The following is a 26,137-nucleotide window of genomic DNA, read 5'->3' as shown; positions in this document are numbered from 1 at the left end:
AGCTGGGCAGCAGCAGATGACCCAAGTGCCTGGGCCCCTGCCACCCATGTGGTGGATGAGGATGTAGTTCCTGTCTCCTAGCTTCAGCCTGCCCCAGCCCTCACTGTTGTAGCCATGTGGGGAATGAACTAGTAGATGGAAGATCTGTCTCTTCCTCCCTCTCTCTGTTGCTCTGCCTTTCAAATACATAAAGTAAGTAAGTCTTTATATATAAAAAAAATAAAAAAGTGAAATGTCCCAAAGTTCTTCATCTGACCCAAAGTACTAACTGTTCTCATTCAAACTATCCTGTGGCAACTATTACACCCAACATCTTGAGCGTTTGCAGGCCTAGCCTCCGGTTCTTTCTCCCTTGAGTTATAAATACATCAAGTCTCTTCAGTTCTCTCACACACACCTATGTCTAATAATCCTCATCATCAGTGTGGATTTCCCAAAGACAGAGGTTTGCGCTTCCTCATATTTCTTGGGAAAATTTCTCAGTAGATACTTAATAAAAATGCACTGATCATAGAACTATTAATCACAGATGACAGAAGCATATTTTTAATGTTTCCTTTGCAACAACGAAAATTACATAAAAACAATTCAAGCAATTTTAATGACTGTAATAAAACTGATACATTTTGTAACAAAATACATAATTTAAATAACCTCAAAAATGACATTAAATTATTGTATTACTTTTTTAAAGGTGGGCAAGCAAATGTCACAAAGTCATCGCTCATTTTATAGCTGCAGTTTGATTGGTTATATTCTGAAAGAAGAATGACACATTTTCTCCTATTCTTTCAAGAAAAGGATCCGTATGATTTAAATGACCAGCAGAAAAATGTTTCCATTGCTTCAGCTGTGACATAGATAGGGGTTTCCGGGAGCTGGATTTCTGGTGACGTGGACCAAGCTGACAAGGTCTACAGACTGCAAAATTTTCCAGTGAATCACCTGAAACAAGTAGAACAGTGAGACAGGGTTCTCATTATATACATCTTTGTTTTATTACAATGAGCTTATGTGATTTACTACATTTGATCACTGTAGTTTAATTAAAACAAACTCAGTTCACTCATTCTTTCTATGAATGTTTATACATTGTTTATTATGGGCAGATTTAAGCGTTAGAGGCAAAAATGGTAAACAGACATAGACAAGGTCTTTGACTTTAAGGACCTTTCAATCCAATGGGAGAGGCACACATTAAACAAATAATCATCTAAGGAATCCATTATAAGTTCACATCCCTCATATAAAGCCTGTTATGCCAGATGTTTCCAAATTCAGGACATAATTGGAGCAATCTGGTCGGCATTCCATAATCAAACTGATTAACATTCTACAGCAAGTTATATGAATAATCTTTAAAAACAAGTTAAATAAAAACTACTGATAAACACATCAAGTTAAGTAAAGTTTTGGCATCAAAGAATTTTGTTGCAAAATTTATGAAGGAAAAAAATCTTTTTGGTCTTTTGAGCTTTCTAGAGTTCAGAGCTGATTAGAATATATTAAGCTCAGGTGTTGGAGTTCAGAGCTGCATTAGAAACAGAAGCAAGGGCATGAGGGAAGACACAGGGGACTCTGAGCACATATGACAAGACAGACTGACCTGGTGTAGAAGGTAAGAGAGGGACTGCCTGAGGCAATGTTCTATTACGATCTGAGCGATGAGGAGGCAAGAACTAGACAGGTTACAAGGTAAAGCATTCCAAGAAAAGTACACATGAAGACTACGGAAGGGAAGGGACACTGGCACAGATGAGGGGCCGACAGAAGCCTAATGCAAGGAGAGCAAAAGCCAAGAACGATGCAAGAGACGTTGAGAAGCGCAAGGGCTGACCCATGTAAAACGTGCGTCGCAGGGGCCAGGAGTCACCAAATCCATTTCTCTTTCCTCCATGGCACTCAGCCACATTTCCCAGCCTCCTCTGCAGCTGCACACAGCCTCTGAGGCTGGTTTACCCAACGTGGCTACGATCTTTCTGTTCCTTCACTGCTGGCTGTAGAGGACTCCAAGAACCCAAGGAGATGAAAGTGCTCAAAGTAGAAAATGGTCATGGAGACAGTAGAATTAAACCTTCTAAATACTGGCCTCCAAAAACTCTAACAACTAGAACTGCACACACAGCAGGCAGGATTTGAGATAGAGAAAAAAACAAACACACTTTAAAAACAAAGATTGATTTCAGGGCCAGCGCTGTGGCGCAGTGGGTTAAAGCCCTGGCCTGAAGCACCAGTATCCCATATGGGCGCCAGTTCTAGTCCCAGCTGCTCCTCTTCCAATCCAGCTCTCTGCTATGGCCTGGGAAAGCAGTAAAAGATGGCCCAAGTCCTTGGGCCCTTGCACCCACGTGGGAGACTCAGAAGAAGCTCCTGGCTGCTGGCTTCAGATCGGCTCAGCTCCGCCATTGCAGCTATATAAGTGTTATAGATGATAAAAGATGATAGATCTTGGGGTCGGCGCTGTGGCGCAGCGGGTTAATGCCCTGGCCTAAAGCGCTGGCATCCCATATGGGCGCTGGTTCTAGTGCTGGCTACTCCTCTTCTGTTCCAGCTCTCTGCTATGGCCTGGGATAGCAGCAGAAGATGACCCAAGTCCTTGCGCCCCTGCATGGGAGACCCAGAAAAAGCTCCTGGCTTTGGAATGGTGCAGCTCTGGCCATTGCGGCCATCTGGGGAGTGAACCAGCAGATGGAAGATTTCTCTCTCTCTGTCTCTACCTCTCTCTGTAACTCTATCTTTCAAATAAATAAATCTTTTAAAAAATAAAATAAAATTGCCTAGTGCATACACAGCACTTTTAGTGCCTCACTGGGAAAAAAATAGAGCAAGAAAAAGTACTAGAAATGAAGGAAAATACATCAATAACTAATAAATGGAAACATTAAATGTTCTAGTTAAAAAACAATATCGGACTGAATAAAAAAGAATCCAACTGTACAAATGTTGACTAAAAAGACACCTAAAACATAAAGACACAGAGAACTTAAAGGCAAAAGAATGGCAACAGATACACTTGACAAATACGAACAATAAGAAAGCTGGTGTGATACATTAACTGAAGACAAAAAGAAAGCAAAAGGCATTAGGGATAAAGCGACCACTCCATAACAATGAAATGAATCATAATGAAAAAGTACTTCACAAGGAAGAACCATATAAAGCAAAACTGGACAAATAACAAGATGCTTTGTCTAATCCACCATTATTTATGAGATTTTACCATAATTCTTTCAATAACAAATATATCTAACAAAAGATTAGGTTACTAATAAAAATGGTCAAATAATATGAATAGATGATTCACAAATAAGAAATACAGTTCTCAAACAGAAAAATATGTTCAAATTAAAACAATTTTCAAGCCAAAATAAGAGCTTAAATAATAATCTCATAGCTAGATTTACTTCGCCATCAGCGAAGTATACAGTAAGTAGAAAAAACCTCCCTTTCAGACCAAAGGGAAAGAAACTTTTCAAGTGAGAAGATAATTTTCCTCATGGGCATTGTCTACCTTAGAAAAACTACTACAGAATATGCCTGTGACTATAGACTTGTCGTTCAGGCCACCGAAGATTAAAGATGGGACTTGGGCACTCCCTTGACTTGCATCCTCTGGTCTGCTTGAACAAAAACCAGGAGGAAAAGAAAGCTTGGCATCAGAAGCAATGGGTGGCAGGCCTATTAATGGCTGATCTGTACAGTGATCTGCCCTCAAGGAGACCCAACAGGCCAGTCCACTGCAGTGGCTTTCAATGTGGTAAGCCTGGGCTTCAGCAGAAGTCAGCTTGTGAAGAGCCCTGGCAGCTCTGCCAAGACTTGGATCACTGGAAATGGACCTGCCCTGGAGTCGAAGGATGCCCAGGTCAGAGCCACAGATCTTATTGGCTCTAAGCTGAAAAGCCCTTCACTCAGCCCAACTTCCAAAGTGACCACTGCAGCTGAGGGGATGGTCAAGTAGGGTCAGCAACATTGCAGGCAGAACTGTAAATTTCTTGTTAGAGATGCCACCTGCCTTTACCTGGCCAGCTCTCCTCCCAGGCCAGCCAAGTAATGAAAGTCAACAGAGTGCCTTCCCCTAGGAGGTTCACACCTCCCTTAGGATATACCCCATGTGAAGAGATAGATAGGTCTGGGCCTCTGAATTTACAAGGCCCAAAGCCCACCAGATTATTATCAAGCCCCTTCTATCAGGTTCTATTTGCCTCTCAATCAGAAAACTTAATTGTAGCTTAGACAGCACCTTTCTTAGCTCCTCTAATAATGACTCTGTCCTTTGTTCTAGGCCCTGTCTAGTGCACTTGGGCCTCATTCCTTTGTAATCATAACCTCTACTCTACCTCCAATGGCTATACTCCCAACCTGTGTGTACTGATGGTCCTCTTCCCCACTTAATGCTGTATAATTGTTCAAACCTGGTAAATGCCACTCTTAGGATCATTGGTTACTATCCTCACTCTGTCTTTTATGACCTTGTCTAAATATGATCAGAGTCGGCAAACTTGGAAGGCTTCCATAGCCTTGGCAACTCATGACGACAGCCTAGGATGGTTACTGGCGCCATAAACTAGAGTGTCAATTTGTTGGGTCAACAACAGGAGCCACTGTGCACTTGCTCCTCATGTGGGATCTCTGTCCTTAATGTGCTGTACATTGTGATTTAATGCTATAACTAGTACTCAAACAGTATGTTTCACTTTGTGTTTCTATGTGGGTGCAAACTGTTGAAATCTTTATACTAAATTGATCTTCTGTATATAAAGAGAATTGAAAATGAATCTTGATGCAAATGGAAGGGGAGAGGGAGCGGGAGAGGGGAGGGTTGCGGGTGGGAGGGAAGTTATGGGGGGGGGGGGGAAGCCATTGTAATCCATAAGCTGTACACTGGAAATTTATATTCATTAAATAAAAGTTTAAAAAAAAAAAGGTAAAAAAAAAATAATAGTTACAGAGGATTATATAGCTGAGGGAAAAATAAGATGAAAACTCTTTCTGGAATGATACAGAAAGATCTCAAGTTATACTACTGAGTGCAAAAGGCAAAGAACTACACATACACTATGCTCTCCTTTACTGAGTGGAAAAGGAGCAAGCAAGAATATCTATGTAGTGCTGCTTATAAATGAATACATATATCTGGAAGGAATCACAAAAACTAATAACTGTGATTTCCTATGGAGTAAAAGAGCTAGAAATTAAACAGATGAGGATGGGATAGGAGGAAGAATTTTGACCACATATTTTACATTTTTAAATAGTTGAGTTATGTAAATATATTACCAATTGAAAAGTTAAATTAGTACAATTTTATCTGTAAAATAAAAAAATTGACTAGGTAACAGAAAATTTGACTACTATGATAGCATCTAAACTAAGCAATTAAGAGACTACATGATTTTTCATGCACAAAAGAAATATTACCAAAAAAAAAAAAAAACCACATACCAAACCACACACCAAAGTCTCTATATTACCCATGTAGATCATATTTCTAGCTATGGTACAAGAATCAGAATTCAGTAAAAAAATTAAAATATATTTTAAAACATACTTTTGAGTAACTGATGAATCAAAGAAGTCATAATAAAAATAGAGAACATTTAGAACTGCACATCAAAATTATGGAATTCAGCTTCTACGAAAAACTAGTCTTAAATATCCCCTTTAGAAAAGAAAGCTGGGGGCTGGCGCCTGTGATGCCAGCATCCCATATGGGTGCTGGTTTGAGTCCTGGCTGCTCCACTTCCAATCTACCTCCCTGTTAATGGCCTGGGAAAAGCAGGATAAAGCTCTTGGCCACTGCAGCCATCTGGGGAGTAAACCAGTAGATGGAAAATATCTCCCTCTGTAACTCTGACTTTCAAAATAAATAAATCTTTAAAAAAGACAATAAGGCTGAAGAGCACTGTTAAGTACCAAACTAAAAAAAAAAGTAGAAAAAGAACATTAGAGTAAATAAAAGGAAACAGGAATAAGAAAAATTATTAAAACAGAAAAAACACAGAATAGAATCAAATGTTAATTTTTTAAAGTTACCAAAATATTCATGAAAGAAAACCTAAAAACATTTCTTAAGTTTAAAATCTACCTACTAAAATGTTATATGTACAGACTTTACTAATATATATTTCATATTATTCCTATATTATGATTCTAAGATTATCATCATGTGTAAATTATGCTATAAATAAGAGTAATGTATTTTATCTGTTTATAGAAAATATAAATCCTTCCATGTCAGTCTTTTTTTTTTTTTTTTTTTGACAGGCAGAGTGGACAGTGAGAGAGAGAGACAGAGAGAAAGGTCTTCCTTTTCCTGTTGGTTCACCCCCCAAATGGCTGCTACGGCCAGCACGCTGCGCCGATCCAAAGCCAGGAATCAGGTGCTTCCTCCTGGTCTCCCATGCGGGTACAGGGCCCAAGGACCTGGGCCATCCTCCACTGCACTCCCGGGCCACAGCAGAGAGCTGGACTAGAAGAGGAGCAACCAGGACAGACTCTGGCACCCCACCTGGGACTAGAACCTGGGATGCTGGCGCCGCAGGCAGAGGATTAGCCTAGTGAGCCACGGCGCCGGCGCTCCTTCTCAATCTTGTATAGTCTAACTTCTTAAACCTATCTTGATACAATTTATCAAGTGACTTTCAATTACTGGACATTGCATACTCAGGTTGTACTCCTGATCTGAAAAGTTTCTAATTCTGGACAGTGGGTATTTTGAGCTTTACATAAGCACCACTATCCATTCATCACATATTGACAGGTATGGCTGTCCATGTTAAAGTACTTCAGAAAATATTATTTCTTTTTTTTTTTTCTTTTTTGACAGGCAGAGTGGATAGTGAGAGACAGAGACAGAGAGAAAGGTCTTCCTTTTTGCCGTTGGTTCACCCTCCAATGGCCGCTGCAGCCGGTGCATCTCGTTGATCCGAAGCCAGGAGCCAGGTGCTTCTCCTGGTCTCCCATGTGGGTGCAGGGCCCAAGGACTTGGGCCATCCTCCACTGCCTTCCTGGGCCATAGCAGAGAGCTGGCCTGGAAGAGGGGCAACCAGGACAGAATCCAGAGCCCCTACTGGGACTAGAACCCGGTGTGCCGGCACCGCAAAGCAGAGGATTAGCCTGTTAAGCCACGGCGCCGGCCAGAAAATATTATTTCATTAGAAGTTCCATACAATATAAAAAAATTAAGATGTTTTATATAAAATGGAAATAAGAATTTAAAACATTTTTATAATTCTGAAGCCATTATACCAAGATTTGAAATATTTTCAAAAATAAGTTGTATCTGGGAGCTGACTTTGTTGTGGAGCAGGCTAAACCACCACTTCCAACCCTGACATTCCTTATCAGAGCACTGGTTTGAGTCTCAGCTGCTCTGCTTCCAGTCCAGCTCCCTGCCCATGCATCCAGGAAACAGCCGCAGATGGCCCAAGTACTTGAGTATCTGCCACCCAAGTGGGAGACCCAGAAGATGCTCTAGGTACCTGGCTTTGGCCTGGCCCAGCCTTGGCCATTGCAGCCATTTGAGGAGTGAACCAACAGATGGAAGATATCTCTCTCTCTCTCTCAGAGATTCTGGCTTTCAAATAACTAGAATGAGTTTTTTAAAAAGTTAAATTTTTCACAATGATTTGAAATAAGAAGCTGAGAGAATATGGTTCTACTAAATATTTTTGCAAATATCTGGTAGTTGTGTTGTGACCCAAGGGAAAAAGGAGAACTAATATATACCAAATGGTAAATATTTATCCTTTATTTAAATATTTTCAGCGGCTAAATACAGGCAAATTAATCTTCCTTTAGTTACGGAATAAAACACAACTAACCTGTACGATCTTTTTCTCCTATACAGTCACAGTCAAGCAGGTCATGAGTAACACAGTCCGAATTTTCATGTAATGTGAACAGATTTTTAAGCTCCTCTACTGAAAACTGAATGTGTTCAGACGTCTTGGATAGGTCTACAACTGCCCCAGAGAGACCCTGCTTACTGATCTGCCTTTGGTAGATCTTTTCTTCTATTGTACCTGAAGAGAAAATAGTCATTAGACTTCCTTCATATTTTTAAGTGTATTATTGCTATAGGGCAAAACATATGTATTAGCATAAATTTCACAAAATAACAACATACTCTTTTTTTTTTTTTTTTTTTTTTTTTTGACAGGCAGAGTTAGACAGTGAGAGAGAGAGACAGAGAGAAAGGTCTTCCTTCCATTGGTTCACCCCCCAAGTGGCCGCCACGGCCGGCACGCTGTGTCGATCCAAAGCCAGGAGCCAGGTGCTTCCGCCTGGTCTCCCATGCGGGTGCAGGGCCCAATCACTTGGGCCATCCTCCGCCTTCCCGGGCCACAGCAGAGAGCTGGACTGGAAGAGGAGCAACCGGGACAGAATCCGGTGCCCCGAATGGGACTAGAACCCGGGATGCCGGTGCCACAGGCAGAGGATTAGCCTAGTGAGCCACTGCGCCGGCCAACAACATACTCTTAACACTGAGGCAAAGACTAACCAAAAAAATCATTCTGATTACCCCCAGGCTATCCCTTTTTTGCCACACAGAAGGGATTTTACCTGTGGTTAGCAGTCTGTAAATGTGTACAGGATGTTTCTGACCATCGCGCCATACTCTAGACATTGCCTGTGGGAAATACAAGAGAATTCTGAAAGGACAGTAGAAATTTATGGCCATCTCCACACCAGAAATGCACCTTAATATCAGGAATTCTAATTCCATATATAGCTTCAAAACACAAAGCCTAGGCATCCCCCCAAGAATGTCTTATTATCTTTTTCTTAGAATAAACAAAGGGATGGTTGAACACTTAAGGTGCTGTTAAATAACCCCTCACTAAGGGTTGGTATGCAATGGGGTGGGGAGCATCTTCATTAACAAACAGGGCAGCAAATTTGGACAGCAAGGATGCAAAGAACCAAGTGTAGCACGGGCAGGGAGGGTCCATTCCCTGTCCACGTGGCTAATGATTCATCCCTGAGAAGTTCTTAGAACATATGCAATCAGCTCAGCCTGTAAGTACGTTCCTGAGGTTCAAGGATTATCAGGATACTGTAAAGGGTTGATGCCCCAAACCTGCACATTCCAATGATAAAGTCTGGCTTCCAACCTACCCTTAAGAGATCACCTCTAAGCTCTTAGAATATCCTGTCTGATAGAGTGTCGTTGCTTACTTGGAGCCTTGAGCCATATGAAAAGGTTTATGCTAACAATGTAACATAGGCAAGGGTCTTGGGCATGGTATCAGTTTGATCTTTGGAAGGACTGGAGACTGAGTAATTAAAGTCAGCATGCAGTTACTCCACAAGCCTACAGGTCTGAACATCAACAAAAATTGAACATCAAGACTTGGGGAAACTTCCCCAGCTGACAATACTCCATATGTGTTGTCACTCACTGATGCTGGGAGAATTACATGTTGTCTATATATTTCTGAGAGAGAACAACGAAAATTTTGTGGCTGGTCTTTACGGTTCTCTGCCCTGTGCACACTTTTGCTTTGATGATTTTACTAATCATTTACGACAGTAACTGTGAGTATAGCTACTTTTCTCAGTTCTCTGAGTACTTCCAGTGTCTTAGGATCCCCTAATAGAAACACCAACTGAGGTGTTCATAATGAAGATGCACTGTACTCTGAAGAAAACCAGAGGCCTCTTCTCAAATACTTCCCTAAGTAAGTTAACGCCATAACTTTATTATAGCACAGACACTGATCATGGAAACCACTGCACTCTTCTTCCCCTGAGGGTCATGAGCATTCTGAAGGCCCAACTGTGCAATGACTTAGAACCTAGAGACCTACAGGTTTGGGTGTGAATCCTACCTCTGCCTCTTATAAACTGTGAAAGCTAGAACAAGCTTCCATATCTTCATCTGTAAAATGGGCCTGCTGACACCCAGACTTGGAGGGTAGTAGTGAAAATTTAACAGATGGGAAAGACTTAGCAGCATGCCTGACAGAAAATACGGGCTCCACACACTCAGGTATTATACATCATTTGAACACACCCAGCAAGCATTTTATTTCCAGTCATTCAATAATGTCAACTTTATGCCCAGATATTCCTACCTGGATATCAGTAGCTGGATTCCAATCAATGTCATAGAGAATTAAGTGAGATCCTCCAATAAGGTTAAGTCCCACACCACCAGCTTTTGAACTTAACAAAAAAATAAAATCAGAAGAGTATTTACTATTGAAGCCATCAACAATTTGCTGCCTTTGAGAGATGGGCGTTTGTCCATCAAGTCTTGTATGAGCATATCCATGACGCTTGCATACTTCTTGTAAAATATTCAAGGTTTGAGTATAGTTGGACACCAACACCACCCTGTCAATTGAAAAGAAAGATTCTTACCATACAATTTAAAGTCCATAACTGAAAAAATAGCAGTACTATCACTGATATTTATAGAACTTGCAACTGTGACATTGTACAACTAAAACACAGACACTCATTTACACTCATTTTAAAGTCAGGATCTAAACTTTGAGTTTTCAGACAGTGGGGTAAAGCCCTTTCGCTTTATTCATCTCTCTGAAGTCATCCTGAAATCAACAGGAGAATAAGCAAAATACAAAAATACCACTCTATCATTGACAAAACAAAGAAGCACTTACATATGGAAAACAAAGTGAGACTAATGTAGCATGCTGCTCAGGAGTACAGAGGTGAAACATAAGTGCTAAAAGAGGGGGATTCTAGTAAGAAACAGTGCAAATTCATTCCCACTGTAAAATCCTGCCAAGACACCTTAGATGGAAGAAACGTAGAGCAATTCCAAGACTGCTGGGATGGGGCTGGCGCTGTGCCCGTAGCAGGTAAAGTCGCCATCTGCAGCACCAGCATCCCATATGGGTGCCGGTTCAAGTCCCAGCTGTTCTACTTCTGATCCAGCTCGCTGCTAATAGCCTGAGAAAGCAGTGGAAGATGGCACAAGTCCTTGGGCCCCTGCATCCATGTGGGAGACCTGGAAGAAGCTCCTGGCTCCTGGCTTTGGCCTGGCCCATCCCCGGCCATTGCAGCCATTTGGGGAGTGAATCAGTGGATAGAAGATCTCTCTCTCTCTCTCTCTCTCTAATTCTTTGAAATAAATAATTAATTACAGAAAAATGCATCATCTTTAGAAAAATCATTTTAAAATAGAGAGGGAATATTTCCCAGACATGAGATATTCAGATTAAAAGGATCTACAATGAATGAAGCACTGACTCATGAAAGCACATAAACATTATAATTCAGAGTATAAGGAATGAAGAAACACTGCTAATGCATTCATTAGGGGGAAAAAAAACAGGTTACATGCAAAGGAATAGAAATCTGAAAAGCACTGTACTTTATTTTAAAAGCTAGAAGGCATGTGTTCAACCAAAATAAATTTGGCCTAAAAAACTCTCCATTTTAGTTTGGTGCAAAGTAGCACCCATACATAGTGAACCAAAACCTAACCTGACACTAAGAATACTCTAATCTAAGAATATACCCATGTTGGGTCTGGCACAGCAGGTAAAGCCACCGCCTGTGGTGCCAGCATCCCAAATGGGCACCAGTTCGAGTCCTAGCTGCTGCACTTGCAATCTGCATTCACATGGGAGACCCGGAAGAAGCTCCTGGCTCCTGGCTTCGGATTGGCCCAGCTCCAGCCGTTTCAGCAATCTGGGGAGTGAACCAGTGGATGGAAGACCCTCTACCCCACCTCTGCTTCTCTATAATTCTGCCTTTCAAATAAATTCTTTAAAAAAATGTTTAGGGGCCGGCACAGTGGTGTAGCAGGTAAAGCTGCCACTTGTAGTGCCAGCATCCCACATGGGGACCAGTTTGAGTCCTGACTGCTCCACTTCCAATCTGGCTCTCTGCTATGGCCTGGGAAAGTAGTGGAAGATGGCCCAAGTCCTTAGGCCCCTGCACCCGCATGGGAGACCCAGAAGCTCCTGGCTTCAAATCGGCACAGCTCCAGTCGTTGTGGTCAACTGGGGAGTAAACTAGCAGATGGAAGACTTCTCTCTCTCTCTCTTTCTCTCCTTATCTCTCTGTGTAACTCTGACTTTCAAATAAATAAAGAAATCTTTTAAAAAAGATTTTTAAAGATATAAACGTTTCTATATTAAAAAAAAAAAAAAAAGAATATGCCCATGTAACCAAGCCACTGTGTCTCAGCCAATCATAACCGCCAATCTGAGGCTAAAAAGCTGCCGAAAACCAGACCCATAGAAGGCAAATACTAACTGCAGCAAATCAGGTTGTTTCTGTGCATTGCTTCCTTTTCTCTGGCTATAAATGTGATCTGTACATGGGGCAGGGAGGTGTGAGTGGATTTTCAACCATCTTGGGTCTGGAATGCTGCCTAGTTCTAGGACTTTTTTTGTAGTCAAAATAAACTGTTAAATTTAACTGATCCTCATTTTCCTTTTAACACATGTAAAGCACTGCCCTCAGAATTCTAAGGGAATACTATTTCAGTCTAGAATTTTCTAGACAAGCAAGTTGTAAGTCAACTGCTGGAACAGAATAAAGACAGTTTCAGACATGCGGGAAATCAAAACGATTTATCTCCCACCTTTTCCCTTCTTAAGAAATTACTGCCTGACACACTCTAGGGGAGTGCGAAACCCAAAAAACAAGACATCTAACATAAATGAAAAGAAAGAGGAATGACAGGTGATGGTTGATGGGATTCAGGATGACAACATGCAGCAAGATTAGAGAACAATCAGTTCAAATTGTAGAGGAGGACTCCCAAGGGAAAAGACAAAGAAAATGTAAAGGAACTTGAGAGACTAATAGGAAATTTACACTGAAAACTTACTGAAGGGCACAGGAAGACTTCGTAACAGCTGTGAAAAGAACACCAGGGCCAGCACAGTGGCACAGCAGGTTAGGTCGCCACCTGAGGTGCAGTATCCCTTATGGGCACCCGTTAGAGTCCCAGCTGCTCTACTTCCAATCCAGCTCCCTGCTGATGGCCTGGGAAAGTAGTGGAGGATGGTCCAAGTGCTTGGGCCCCCGCACCCATGTGGAAGACCTGGATAAAGCTGCTGGCTCCTGGCTTCAGCCTGGCCCTGGGGAGTAAACCAGCGGATGGAAGATCTCTCTCTGTCCCCCTCTCTCTCCCTCTCTTTATGTACATCTGTCTTTCAAAAATAAATAAATAAATCTTTAGGAAAACAAAAGAATAAAGAGCAACACCAATGTAAAAGGGCAAAAATGCAATTAGCTGGGGCCGCAGCTGTGCTGTAGCAGGTAAATCCAGCACCTGCAGTGCCGGCATGCCATATAGGTGCCAATTCAAGTCCCAGCTTTCTCCACTTCCAATCTAGCTCTCTGCTATGGACTTGGAAGGTAATGGAAGATGGCCCAAGTTCTTGGGCCCCTGTACCCACATGGGAGACCCACAAGAGGATCCTGGCTCCTGGCTTCAGATTGGTGCAGCTCTGGCCATTGCGGCCCTGTGGGAAATGAACCAGCATATGGAAGACCTCTTGCTCTCTCCTCTGCCTCTCTGTAATTCTGCCTTTCAAATAAATAAATAAAATCTTAAAAAAAAAAAAAAAGTATTATCACTCCTTCAGATTAAAAATCCAATCTGGTTATCTTGTGCTTTTAAAAAAAAATGCATATAGCTATGGTTGGTGGAAGGCAGTGTTCAAAAACGAAAAAATAATCATGATAAACTGGCTCAACAATGAACAAATGAATCATAACAACGTAAGTATTAAAAGTTACTTTAATCAAAGGTTGTGATATAACTATCTTGGAAGGATAGAAAGGGAAGGGAGGAAGTAAGAATGCTAAATTCACATTAGTCATAAGGAGTTATCACATAATATTCAAAACAGAGGAGCTGGTGCTGTGGCGTAGCGGGTTAAGCCACTACTTGCAGTGCCTGCAGCATCCAATATGGGCACTGGCTCAAGTCCCAGCTGCTCCACTTCTGATCCAGTTCCCTGCTAATGCGCCTGGGAAAGAGGCAAAAGATGGCCCAAGTACTTCAGTCCCTGGCCAACCATGTGGGAGACCTAGAAGAAGCTCTTGGCTCCTGGCTTTGGATTGGCCCAGCTCCAGCCATTGCAGTCATCTGGTGAGTGAGCCAGCAGATGGAAGATCTCAGTCTCTCTCTTTCTGTCTTTCCCTCTCTCTCTGTAACTCTACCTTTCAAATAAAATAAATCTTTAAAAAAAAAAAAAGACTTGACACAGAATGTCAGCAAGATGGTGGAATGGAGAGCTCCACATCCTTTTCTCCCATGCAAACATTACATATACAACTGGAAATTGGCAAAAATAAAACTGTTATAGGCTCTCTGGAACCAGTCACAGATCTACAGAAACCAGCCCAGTGCCCCATTAGGAAAAAGCCACATTTAAAGTGATAGGACATTCCATGCTTTTTTAATGTTTATTTTTTTTTACTTATTTGGAAGTAAGGGAGAGAAAAGGAGGGGAAGAAGAGAGGGGAAGAGGGGGAGAGAGAGATTTCCAACCTCCCATCCACTGATTCAGCCCCCAAATAACCACAACAACTCAGGCTGGGCTGACGCCTGGATTCAGGAACCCCATCCAAGTCTCTCTCCTACATGGCTGGCAGGGACTCAAGTATATGAGCCATCATTTACTATCTCTCAGGAACATTAACAGGAAGCCAGATCAGAAGGGGGGGGCGGGGGGGCACGGCACAGTGGTGTAGTTGGTAAAGCTGCCACCTGCAGTGCCAGCATCCCATATGGGGACCAGTTTGAGTCGTGGCTGCTCCACTTCCAATCCAGCTCTCTGCTTATGGCCTGGGAAAGTAGTGAAAGATGGCCCAAGTCATCAGGACCCTGCTGGCTTCAGATCAGCTCAGCTCCGGCTGTGGTGGCCAACTGGGGAGTGAACCAGTGGATAGAAAACCTCCCTCCCTCCCTCCCTCCCTCCCTCCCTCCCTCCCTCTCTCTCTCTCTCTCTCTGCCTCTCCTCTCTGTGTGTAACTGTGACCTTCAAATAAATAAATCTTTTTTTAAAAAAAAAAAAAGATGGCAGAGGTGGAACTCGATCCCAGGCACTCCAATATGGAATGAAGGTGTCCCAAACTGCAGTCTAACCCACCATGCCACATCATCCCCTTCATGGGGTCTCTACTTGCCTTTGCCCTACACATTCCCCTGTGCTGCCAGATTTGGGGATGTTTGACCACATGGAAGCCCAAGCCCCAAAAAGTCATCATTAAGGACTTCTTTATATATATATATATAATTTAGTTTTTCATAAATAAAATTTATAGACATACAATGAATTGTTAAGTTTATAAAATGAGAGCTGACCATGCCCCAAAGAAGAAAACAACTCAGGTTTCCTAACTTAAAAAGGAGAGGAGGGAAGCAAGGACATAGCGCAGGCTAAGGCTCTATGAGCGCTTAGAAGCGGTTTATAAAATTGATCTCTTACTTCTCAGTGGGACGGAGCTCGTGGATAACTGCTAAAAGTTTCGACAGCACCTGCAGCTTTCCTGACTCCTCCTCAGTAAACAGGAGAGGGTTATAATCAGCAGGGAACACGTTCAGCAAGCCTTTGTACAGACTTCTTTCTTCATCTTCATTACAGGATGAGCTAGATTCTTTTTCCTATTCAAAATAGTGATTGTTAATATTTGCACTTTTTTTTTTAAACCCAGAGGGAAAAATACCGAAATCATTGGGGGGTGGGGAAAAAAAGATTAATATGTACCAGAAAAGTCTAAACTATTAGGCTAATCTTAACAAGTTATGATTTGATCATTTTTGAAAAAAAGAAAGGTGACATGCATCCTACTGTGTTAACTATGGAGCAGTTCCAGTGCAGCCTCCCAATGCCAGTGTTAACCATGCGGGACTGTGGGCTAAGAAAGACAAGAGAAAGCAAGGGCAAAAGCAATACAAAATCAGCCCTCTGCAAAATCCTAACTCCACCATCAACAACACCTCTTTTTCACTGTCACTTTCTCTCCTTAACTCCCTACCTTCCTCTCCTGATTTTGGGGCTTCCCACAACATCTCCCAGGGGATATTCAAAAACAAGAGCAAGTCTACTTATTAGTTTCTTCTGTAAGAAGGAAAGTTCACCAGCAAATTAATGGAGAAATTTATTCTCACTTATTTCTGTTTGTTACTAATACTTTTTGAGGATGATTTCACTCCAAAGTGATCATCAGACTTCTGAAATATTCCCTCCAAAGTTGCCTTGCTGATGTTTCAGACACATAAATGGAGATTAGAGTTGTAAACAACTATATGGTTTTTTAGGCTAAATTCTTAGGATTGGTCGGTTTCTCTTTCCCATATTCCCTACCTGAAATGCCTTCTCATTTTCTGCCAAATTATCCCAATCCTATAAATACATGAGGACCAAATGCAAATTCCATTTGATTATTCATAGTTTTTTTTTTTTTTCTGCATTGAGTCTTAACCTTTATAGTAACACGGTATATTTCAGCTTTTGACCTTTTTCAGCTTTAAGCAGTTAACTGTGTACTTTATCATACTTTCCTAATGTTTTCGGGTATGCTGTATTCCCTCTTGGAATAGTACTTTAAATACTTCAGGACAGTGAATCTTGTAGTGTAAAATGCTAGACACAAAGAACTATAATTTGGGCTACTGCCAAATATAGCAACATTTAGGTAAAGTTACTTGATTAAAAATAATTGGAATCCAGGCTGGTATTGTGGCACAGCACATTAAGCCACTGCCTGCAACGCCAAAATCCCATATGAGCACAGGTTCGAGTCTCAGATGCTCTACTTCCCATCCAGCTCTCTGCTAAGGCACCTGTGCGTGGTCCCTTGCCACCCATATTGGAGACCTAGATGGAGCAGCTGACTCTTGGCTTCAGCCTGGCCCAGCCCCAGCCACTGCAGCCATTTGGAGAGTGATTCAGTGGATGGAAAGTATCTCTCTTCCTTTCTAACTCTGCCTTTCAAATAAATAAATATTTTTTTAAAAATACTTAGAACTCTGGTGCCGGCGCTGTGGCGCAATGGGTTAAAGCCCTGGCCTGAAGTGCTGGCATCTCATATGGGTGCCGGTTTGAGTCCCGGCTGCTCCTCCTCTGATCCAGCTCTCTGCTACTGCCTGGGATAGCAGTGGAGGATGGCTCAAGTCTTTGGGCCCCTGCACCCATGTGGGAGACCCGGAGGAAGCTCCTGGCTCCTGACTTCAGATTAGCGCAGCTCCAGCCATTGGCAGTCATCTAGGGGGTGAAACAGAGGATAGAAGACCTCTCTCTCTCTGCCTCTACATCTCTCTGTAACTCTGTCTTTCAAATAAATAAAAATAAATCTTTAAAAAAAAATACTTGGAACCCTAAGATATTTATATCACAGGGACATAAGGGGGCAAGAGACAGTTGCTGACTGTCTCTGGTTACTTCTGCCAAAATGCCTACAACTTGGAGAGGTCATCAAAGACCATACCCCCAGTGTCTAGACTACAGATATTCGTGTTCAGATACAGCTAGGAAAACGATTCATCCTAAACAAATTAATAGATCAAATAAAGCAGAATGAAGACTTACTGAACTGAATGAATGAAATGAGACCTGCCTATTTAACCAATGGGGCTAGGCATTCTGTGCTTTGAAAGAGGGTACCAGGGGAAGCCAAATCACCAGCACAAAGCTGTCTGGTGAACATTACATCAGAATACAATGGAGAAAAGTGAGCTTAATACCCAAGTTGTTTTGTTAATTATTATTATTTATTTTATTCATTTGAAAGATAGGCAGAAAGGGGAGACAGACAGACAGCTTCTATCCACTGGTTCACTCTCAAAATACCCACAACAGTTGGGGCTGGGCCAGGCTGAAGCCAGGAGCCAGAAACTAAATTCACCTCTCCCGTGTGGGCGGCAGGGACTCAATTACTTGAGCCACTACTGCTGCCTCCTACGGTGCACACTAACGGGAAGCTGACTCAGGAGCCCAGCTAGGGCTCTAACTCAAGCATTCTGATATGGATGCTGATATCCCCAGCAGCATCTTAACTACCCACCAAACACCCACCCCAACGACTTATTAACTAGAAACATGTAATCACAATTACTAGGTTAAGGTTTTGGTTTTTTTTTTTTTTTAAGATTTATTCATTTGTTTGAAAGGCAGAGTGACATAGAGAGACAGAGAGATGCAGCATGAGATCTTCCATCCACTGGTTCACTCCCCCAACTACCCGCAAGAGCTGGGGATGGGTCAAGCAGGAGCTTGGAACCTCAGCAGCCAGGAGCTAGAAACCTCAACTGGGCCTTCCATGTAGATCGCAGGAACCCAATTACTTGAACTATCATCTGCTGCCTCCTGGTCACATTAGCAGGAAGCTAAATCAGAAGTTACTGTGTGGGGCTGGCGCTGTGGCACAGCAGGTCAAGCCGCTGTCTGCAGTGCCGGCTTCCCATGTGGGCTCCAGTTAGAGTCCCAGCTGCTCCACTTCCGATCCAGCTCTCTGCTATGGCCTGGGAAAGCAGCAAAAGATGGCCCAAGTCCTTAGGCTCCTGCATCCTCGTGGGAGACTGGGAAGAAGCTCCTGGCTCCTGGCTTTGGATCAGCACAGCTCCGGCCGTTGTGGGCAATTGGGGAGTGAATCAGCAGATGGAAGACCTCTCTCTCTCTCTCTCTCTCTCTCTCTGCCTCTCCTTCTCTCTCTGTGTAGCTCTGCCTTTCAAATAAATAAATATTAAAAAAAAAAAAAAAGTTATTGTGTGACTTGATACTAAGCACTCCACTATAGCCTGTGGGTACCCCAAGCAGCCCTTTAACCCACTGTGCCACAAGACTCACCCCTAGGGAAAGCTTTTTGAAAATCCTCATTCCTGTGTCCTATTGTCAGACACTCTGAATCAAATTCTATCTCTTGATGCCTGGACAAATGTAGTTTCAAGTTTCCTTGAAGGCAGGAGTTTGGGATGGCAATTATGATGCCATTTGGAACATCCACATCCCATAACAGAGTACCTGGGTTCAAGTCCCATTTCCACTCTGGATTCTAGCTTAAAAAAGCTGATGTGCATTCCAGGAAGCAGCAGCTGATGTCTCAAGTAGCTGTGTCCCTGTCACCCATGTGGAAGACCTGGACTGAGTTCCCAGGTCCTGGCTTTCACCAGTCCCAACCTCAGCTGTTGTGGATATTTGTGACCAGTGGATGGGAGATTTCTCTCTTTCACTCTCACTCTCTCTTTAAAATAAGTAAATATTTTTACATTTCCCAAGACATCATAATATACACCACTAATTAATAATCAATTAGTAGATAATATCTTTATGTTGTGACAGCCTGAAGCATCACCACTATCAGAGATTTGCCAGTCAGACTCTTACATCAAGTACTCTGGACACATTCTCTTCTGACTGCATGTAACCCAATACCCTTGGTTATGATTTATGACACTGACATTGATTACATTACGATCACATTTCCTGAAGAGAGACCTATCACCTTGATTGACCTGGGGAAACAACCTAGTTTCAACAGGAACACATTTATAAAACACTGCCTAAAGGTTATTTATAAATGTAGAAGGTTCATGTCAGTCCTTTTATATTGATCTTTATAAGCTACAAAAGAGAAAAGCTTTTCTGAGATTACAAATTACAGACCCTATTCGAAGCTTGTAGTATCCTGTACCTCTTACTAGTGGCCATTTGACAACAACAGAGACATACTCAGAGCCCTTTGTCTCTTTCTTCAGGAATGTGCAAGGATATTCTAAATGAACAGGCATGTTCTGAGCCATCATAGAAAAGGTCTTCCTTGTAAGGAAAAAAATTTTGGCTTTTATTTTTCCTGGGCTTCATGCCTAATGGGTTTAATTTTTATCACTGTATACAGAATGCTTCTTAGAAGTTTGCTTAATAAATTGTTATAATACTTAACAGGTTGTTATAGTAACTGTAATGCAGAATTAACAGGTTGTTATAGTAACTGTGTACTGCAGAATTACACAAAGCTGACTTTTCCTATGACAAACTGAATAAATATAATCCAATATCGGTAGACTCCACTTTCCAAATAGAGAATTAATGGCCTCAACCATAATGTAGCATTCTCAGTTTTTCTTTTGAGGTTATTTAGGAGCAAATTATGACTGTACTGCTTAAAGAAAAAAAAAAAAAGAATAAAAATTGCTCAGGGTAAGTTTGGAATAACAGGATAAATTGGGAATAACGAGGTACTAATAGTTATTCTGCAATTTCTATTACTACACGTTCTGCTATTCTTTCCAGAATTCTCATCAAATTGTCACAACAACATTATCAACATTTACAGATAAGAAAACCAAGGCTTTACAGATTAAAAAAAAAAAAAAAAAGCTAGGGCTCATCTATACCTTGATCATGGTTAAATTTGCCTGTAGCTAAAGAACTAGCAAGTAGCAGAGTGGGGACTGATAACTCAGATCAAATTCAAATATAGTAAGATAACCCTTACTATACTCCAAACTGCCTTAAGTTCAGTAAATATGCAAATACCTCAAATACACAGCTATTTAAAAATTATACTTGTTAAAGTCATCTAATTTTGGAAAATCTTGACAATGTATTTAGTTAAAAAAGGCTGTGAGCATTGGCATCACTAAAATCAGGTTTCTCTACATTAAGATTACACTGAGCCTTATCTCCTGGCCAAATGATAAAGATGGTACTAACATTACCTACTCTGTAAAGTTTTATAAAGAATAAATAAAATAACACTAGAAAAACACTAAGTGTTTGGTATATGACTGTTGGTTAATATTATTATTGTTGGTTAATATTTATTTATTAATAATTATGTTGGTTAATATTATATTATTCCAAAATATGATTTTTCTCTGGTCAGAGAGCTTAAGATAATTTGTATTGTCATCTTTGAGATGTTTAGAGTTTTCCAAACAATTACGTATCACTTTGATGATGAGAAAAAAAAGGATTATTTTTAATGGTAAATTTTGCATTTGTTAGCACCAAATAAACAAAACTGAGTGACTCTATTAACATGCAATAGAAAGGGAAACCACATCAAGACATCAAAGAGCCTGGAGCACAAACTCTAGAAGGCAGGCCTCAAACCTACCTCATGCCCAGATCTGTTCTACAAACTCAGCCAGAGCGGGGGGAGGCTGCAGCAGCCTGAGAGCAGAACCATAGGGCGAAAGGCTGCAGAGCTTACTGAAAACCCACAACTGCAATCCCAGGGATTAGGCACTCTGCCCTCTTAGATTCATACACCACACAACTCTCTCATCACGTATCTCGGACAGTTTCACATAATACTCACCTTTGCAGAGCTGAACAACAGGCAGGGGTGATTGCACAGTTTTTTAAGTGCCCCGATACACAATAGATGAGGACTACTTTCTGACAGCCCTTGAAGACAGAACCTGACAGCCTGAGAATTCAATAACTTTCGATAAAGCTCAATCTGCAATGCACCTGGTCGGCAAAAGACCACATTCTCTATTTTCGGTGGAAGATACTTATTTATAATTTCCTGGGTTCTTCTAAGAACAAAGAGTCCAGTGAGGCAAGTAAGTTCAGCTGCTCTTCTCTCTCCTAACTTTTTTTCTTCCTATAGAAAAATAACAGACTTAAATAAAAGTGCTACAGACAAAAATAATTACAGTTAAAATGAACATTAAAGACTTTATAAATAAACCACTGGATTTATCTACAGTAGGAGAAATGAAATACAGGCATGGGGACAGAAAAAGCAATCATGATCTCTAAATGTTCAGTGTAATAATTTAATTAAATGAAGCTATAGTGTTGTAATTCTTCCTTGTTTAGCTATTGGCATCAGGGACAACTATTAGAAATCAGCAATACGCAAGCTACTTGATTCTAAATATAAGCTTTTATGTGAAGATTTGGTACATAGGCTTATAATTATTAGCAAAGAAATCAAGAAGCAAGTTTTTGGAAATAAATATTTTGACAAGTTACTGATCATAATACTAAGCCTGTGGCCGGCGCGGTGGCACAGTAGGTTAATCCTCCGCCTGCAGTGCTGGCATCCCATATGGGCGCCGTTTCTAGTCCTGACTGCCCCTCTTCCAATCCAGCTCTTTGCTATGGCCTGGGAAAGCAGTAGAAGATGGCCCAAGTCCTTGGGTTCCTGCAACCGTGTGAGAGACCAGAAGAAGCTCCTGGCTCCTGGCTTCAGACTGGCACAGCTCCGGCCATTGCAGCCATTTGGGGAGTGAACCAATAGACAGAAGATCTTTCTCTCTGTCTCTCCCTCTCACTGTCTGTAACTCTACCTCTCAGATAAATAAATAAAATCTTTAAAAAAATAAAAAATAAAACTAAGCCTATAAGAAATTACTAGCACTAGATACTACCAATTCTTTCCAAATAAATACATACTATCCACTAAATAATAGGAGCAGGCATGTAGTGCAGTGGTTAAGTCACTACTTGGGACACCCGCATCCCATATCAGAGTGCCTGGTTTAAATCTCAGCTACTCCACTTCTGATCCAGCTTCCTGCTAATGAGCACTCTAGAAGGCAGCAGATGATGGTTCAAGTACTGGAGTCCCTGCAACCCATGCGTGAGACTCAAATTGAGTTCCAGACTCCTGAATATAGACTGACCCAGTCCTGGCTATGCATTTGGGGAGTGAATCAGTAGATGGAAGATATCTGTTTCTGCCTTTCATTTCATTTCAGTACATTTAGAAGTCAAAGTACAGTATTAATGATAGAAGTTCATAGTCTGGCACTGTGGTGCAGCTGGTTAAGCTGCTGTCTGCAGTACTGGCATCCCATATGGGCACCACTTGAGTCCCGGGATCATGGAGTAAATTTTTGGAAGCAAATATTTTGACAAGTTATTGATCATAAAACTAAGCCTACAAGAAATTACCAGCACTAGATACTACCGATTCTTTCCAAATAATTATATACTGTCTTCTAAATAATAATGAGAGCAGGCATGTAGTACAGTGGTTAAGTCACCACTTGGGACACCCGCATCCCATATTAGAGTGCTTGGTTTGAGTCTCAACTACTCCGCTTCCGATCCAGCTCCCTGCTAGTGCACCTCAGAAAGCAGTGGATGGCCCATGTCCTTGAGTCCTTGTACCCACACAGGAGACCCAGAGGAAGCTCCTGGTCCTGGCTTTGGACCAGCCTGGCTCTGGCACTTGGAGCCATCTGGGGAGTGACGGAGTGGATGGAAGATCTCTCTCTTCTCTCTTCTCTTTGTAACTGACTTTCAAATAAATTAATTAAAAAAAAAAAAAATGAAAGCCTCCGCCTGTGGCACCAGAATCCCATATGGGCGCTGGTTCATGTTCCAGCTGCTCCTCTTCCAATCCAGCTCTCTGCCTATGGCCTGGGAATGCAGCAGAAGACCCAGCTGCTTGGGTCCCTGTACCTGCCTTGGAGAACCGGAGGAAGCTCCAGGCTCCTGGTCTCAGATCAGCCTTTGTGGTCACTTGGGGCATGGACCAGTGGATGGAAGACCTTTCTCTCTGTCTCTCCCTCTCTCTGCCTGTAGCTCTGCCTCTCAAATAAATAAAAATCTTCAAGGTAGATGTTTAAATTCTCCATACACTCATAAAATCTTTTTAAATTTTTACTTACTTATTTACTTGGGAGAGAGAGAAAAAGCTCCTATCCACTGATTCAATCCCCAAATGTCACAATGAATTCTGTGAAGGATGAACATGTGGTGCAGTACTTAGAACTGCCATTTGGGAATGCTTGCATCTCATTTTAGAGTGCCTGAGTTTGAGTCCTGGTTCTGCTCCTGACTCCAGTTTCCTGCGAATGCTTGCCCCTAACAGAATCTTTTGAGCATATAGAACTTCACAGTACAGCTTAAAATAAATCCCATATTTAAATATTTGTTTCTATATGAGCCATTGACAATTTTCTGCATATTTAAATTTTTTTAAATTTTCATTATGAAAGGAACAGGTTCATTAAAAAGTCAGAAAATATAATTACATAATAGTAGAAAATTTAAAACCTATTTTAAGCAATCAAAAACAACTGCTCAGGGCCAGAGCTGTGGCATAGCATCCCATATGGATGCTCGTTGTGTCCCAGCTACTCCTCTTCTGATCCAGCTCTCTGCTATGGCAAGGGAAAGCAGTGGAAGACAGCCTGAACGCCTGGGCCCCTACACCCATGTAGCAGAACCAGAAGAAGCCCTGGCTCCTGGCTTCAGATCGGCTTGGCTCCAGCCACTGCAGCCATTTGAGGAGTGAACCAGTAGGTGGAAGACCTTTCCCTCTGTCTCTCCATCTATAACTCTGCCTCTCAAATAAATAAATAAATTTTAAAAAAAGAAAAGAAAGACCCTGCTAAGACTTTGATGTATATCTTCCAAGTCTCTTTTCTTTGCATAATCATGCAAATATATTTAGCAGTTTGTTTTTATTTATAACAGAAACAGAATTTAGAACTACAAAGCTTCATGTGATCAAGGAACCAACCCACATGGCACATCATCACATTTCTCAGTGTCTAGCACTTAGCAGCTGACCCACTTTACCATTCATTATGGATAAATTAACAAATGTGATCTGGTTCTTAAATAATATATTCTATTATTCAGCTCTTTGTTACTACAATGAAATACCTGAGACAAGCTACTTACAACATAAAGCAGTTTATTTAGCTCACCATTTTGGAGATTCAAACTCCAACAGCATGGCACAGGTCTTGACTGTGGCAAAAAGGTCTATGGCAGAAGGCAAAGTACATACAGAGGAAGGATCACGTGGCAAACCAGGAATTGAGGAGAGCTGGCCCCAACTGCAAGCTTTTATAACAGCCCTCTCATGAGAACTATATCCCAAGGGCATGTTTCTAGTGACCTAAGGACCTTGTACTGGGCCCCATTTCCTTAAGGTTCTACCACCTCCCAACATGGCTACCACAGTATCTAAGCCTTTAAAACATGGACCTGTAGGGGACACCCAAATTCATATCCAAACTGTAGCAGATACCAAGACCATATTCCATACTATTAAATAGTCACACACATTATTTAGTATAACTTCTGGTTCCTAGGACTTGTTCTATAATTATTTGTTGACTAATTACAATATTTTGTTCATTCTCAGATATATTTTCTTCCCTCACACTTTCACTTCTCTGAAATAGGATGATTTTCACAATAAAAATGCCTTATAACTTTAATTGATACGTCTTCCTTAGTAGTATATGAAATAATGATATCCTTGATCCAATGAAATATAGTGCACATACAACATGCAGACCATATTTAATCATTTCATACCATTTAAAACATTTGTTTCTTTTTGCTTGTTCCCATTTTTTTCCCAGTTAGAGCTGATTCTTAAAACAAATCCATTTTTAATAATAAATTCCTAAAAGTAGTATTACCAGACCACAAGATACACAAAATGTTAAGGTTTTTAACATGCATTGTCACACTTTCCACAGGTTGTACCAAATCAAATTCCAGCTAGCAAGAGAATATTCTCACTTACTCCTGCTATTACTATGCCAATCCAACCAACTAAAATAACCAGAAGAAAGTACAAAAGTTACTTCATGGTTATTTTGGTTTCCTGTTTTCGATGTAGGTAAGGAAGAACATTTTTATATGTTTACTGTCACTTATAATCTTTGTGACATGCTTCTTTAAGATTTTTAGACAAGTGATCATAACATTTTCTAAAAGAATGCAGGAAAAGATGAAAGACTGTGAGAAAAATACTTTCCCTTTATTGGTTTAATTTTTTTCTAAGTTAAAATAATATTCAAGGTACAGATAATTTTTCTAGACATACTGCTCTTTTTAAAAATTTTGTTGAGCCACGGTGCCGGCTCAACAGGCTAATCTTCCGCCTAGCAGCACCGGCACACCGGGTTCTAGTCCCGGTCGGGGCGCCGGATTCTGTCCTGGTTGCCCCTCTTCCAGGCCAGCTCTCTGCTGTGACCTGGGAGTGCAGTGGAGGATGGCCCAAGTGCTTGGGCCCTGCACCCCATGGGAGACCAGGATAAGTACCTGGCTCCTGCCTTCGGATCAGCATGCTATGCCAGCCGCAGCGCGCCGGCTGCGGTGGCCATTGGAGGGTGAACCAATGGCAAAAGGAAGACCTTTCTCTCTGTCTCTCTGTCTCTCTCACTTTCCACTCTACCTGTCAAAAAAAAAATTTTTTGTTT

At 41.4% G+C, this 26,137-nt stretch overlaps 1 protein-coding gene across 4 annotated transcripts in view; it reads right to left on the bottom strand.

The window, feature by feature from the left end:
- Positions 1–554: 554 nt before the first annotated feature.
- RAD54B (RAD54 homolog B) overlaps positions 555–26,137 on the bottom strand; it is a 93,307-nt gene continuing 67,724 nt past the window's right edge. For 2 of the 4 annotated variants that reach the window (XM_062188239.1, XM_062188242.1), the window contains 6 exons: positions 21,268–21,558; positions 15,432–15,607; positions 10,080–10,341; positions 8,566–8,632; positions 7,824–8,024; positions 556–945 (listed from right to left, as the gene is read on the bottom strand). In XM_062188239.1, the coding sequence (XP_062044223.1) occupies positions 725–945; positions 7,824–8,024; positions 8,566–8,632; positions 10,080–10,341; positions 15,432–15,607; positions 21,268–21,558 (1,218 nt within the window). In that variant the 3' untranslated portion in view covers positions 556–724. Of the gene's footprint in view, positions 946–7,823; positions 8,025–8,565; positions 8,633–10,079; positions 10,342–15,431; positions 15,608–21,267; positions 21,559–26,137 lie in introns of all 4 variants that reach the window. The other 2 variants (XM_062188241.1, XM_062188240.1) reach the window with 2 other exon arrangements.

This window comes from Lepus europaeus, chromosome 4 (genome assembly GCF_033115175.1).
Source record: "Lepus europaeus isolate LE1 chromosome 4, mLepTim1.pri, whole genome shotgun sequence".
NCBI lineage: Eukaryota > Metazoa > Chordata > Mammalia > Lagomorpha > Leporidae > Lepus > Lepus europaeus.
This window is presented reverse-complemented; position numbering and strand designations above follow the sequence as displayed.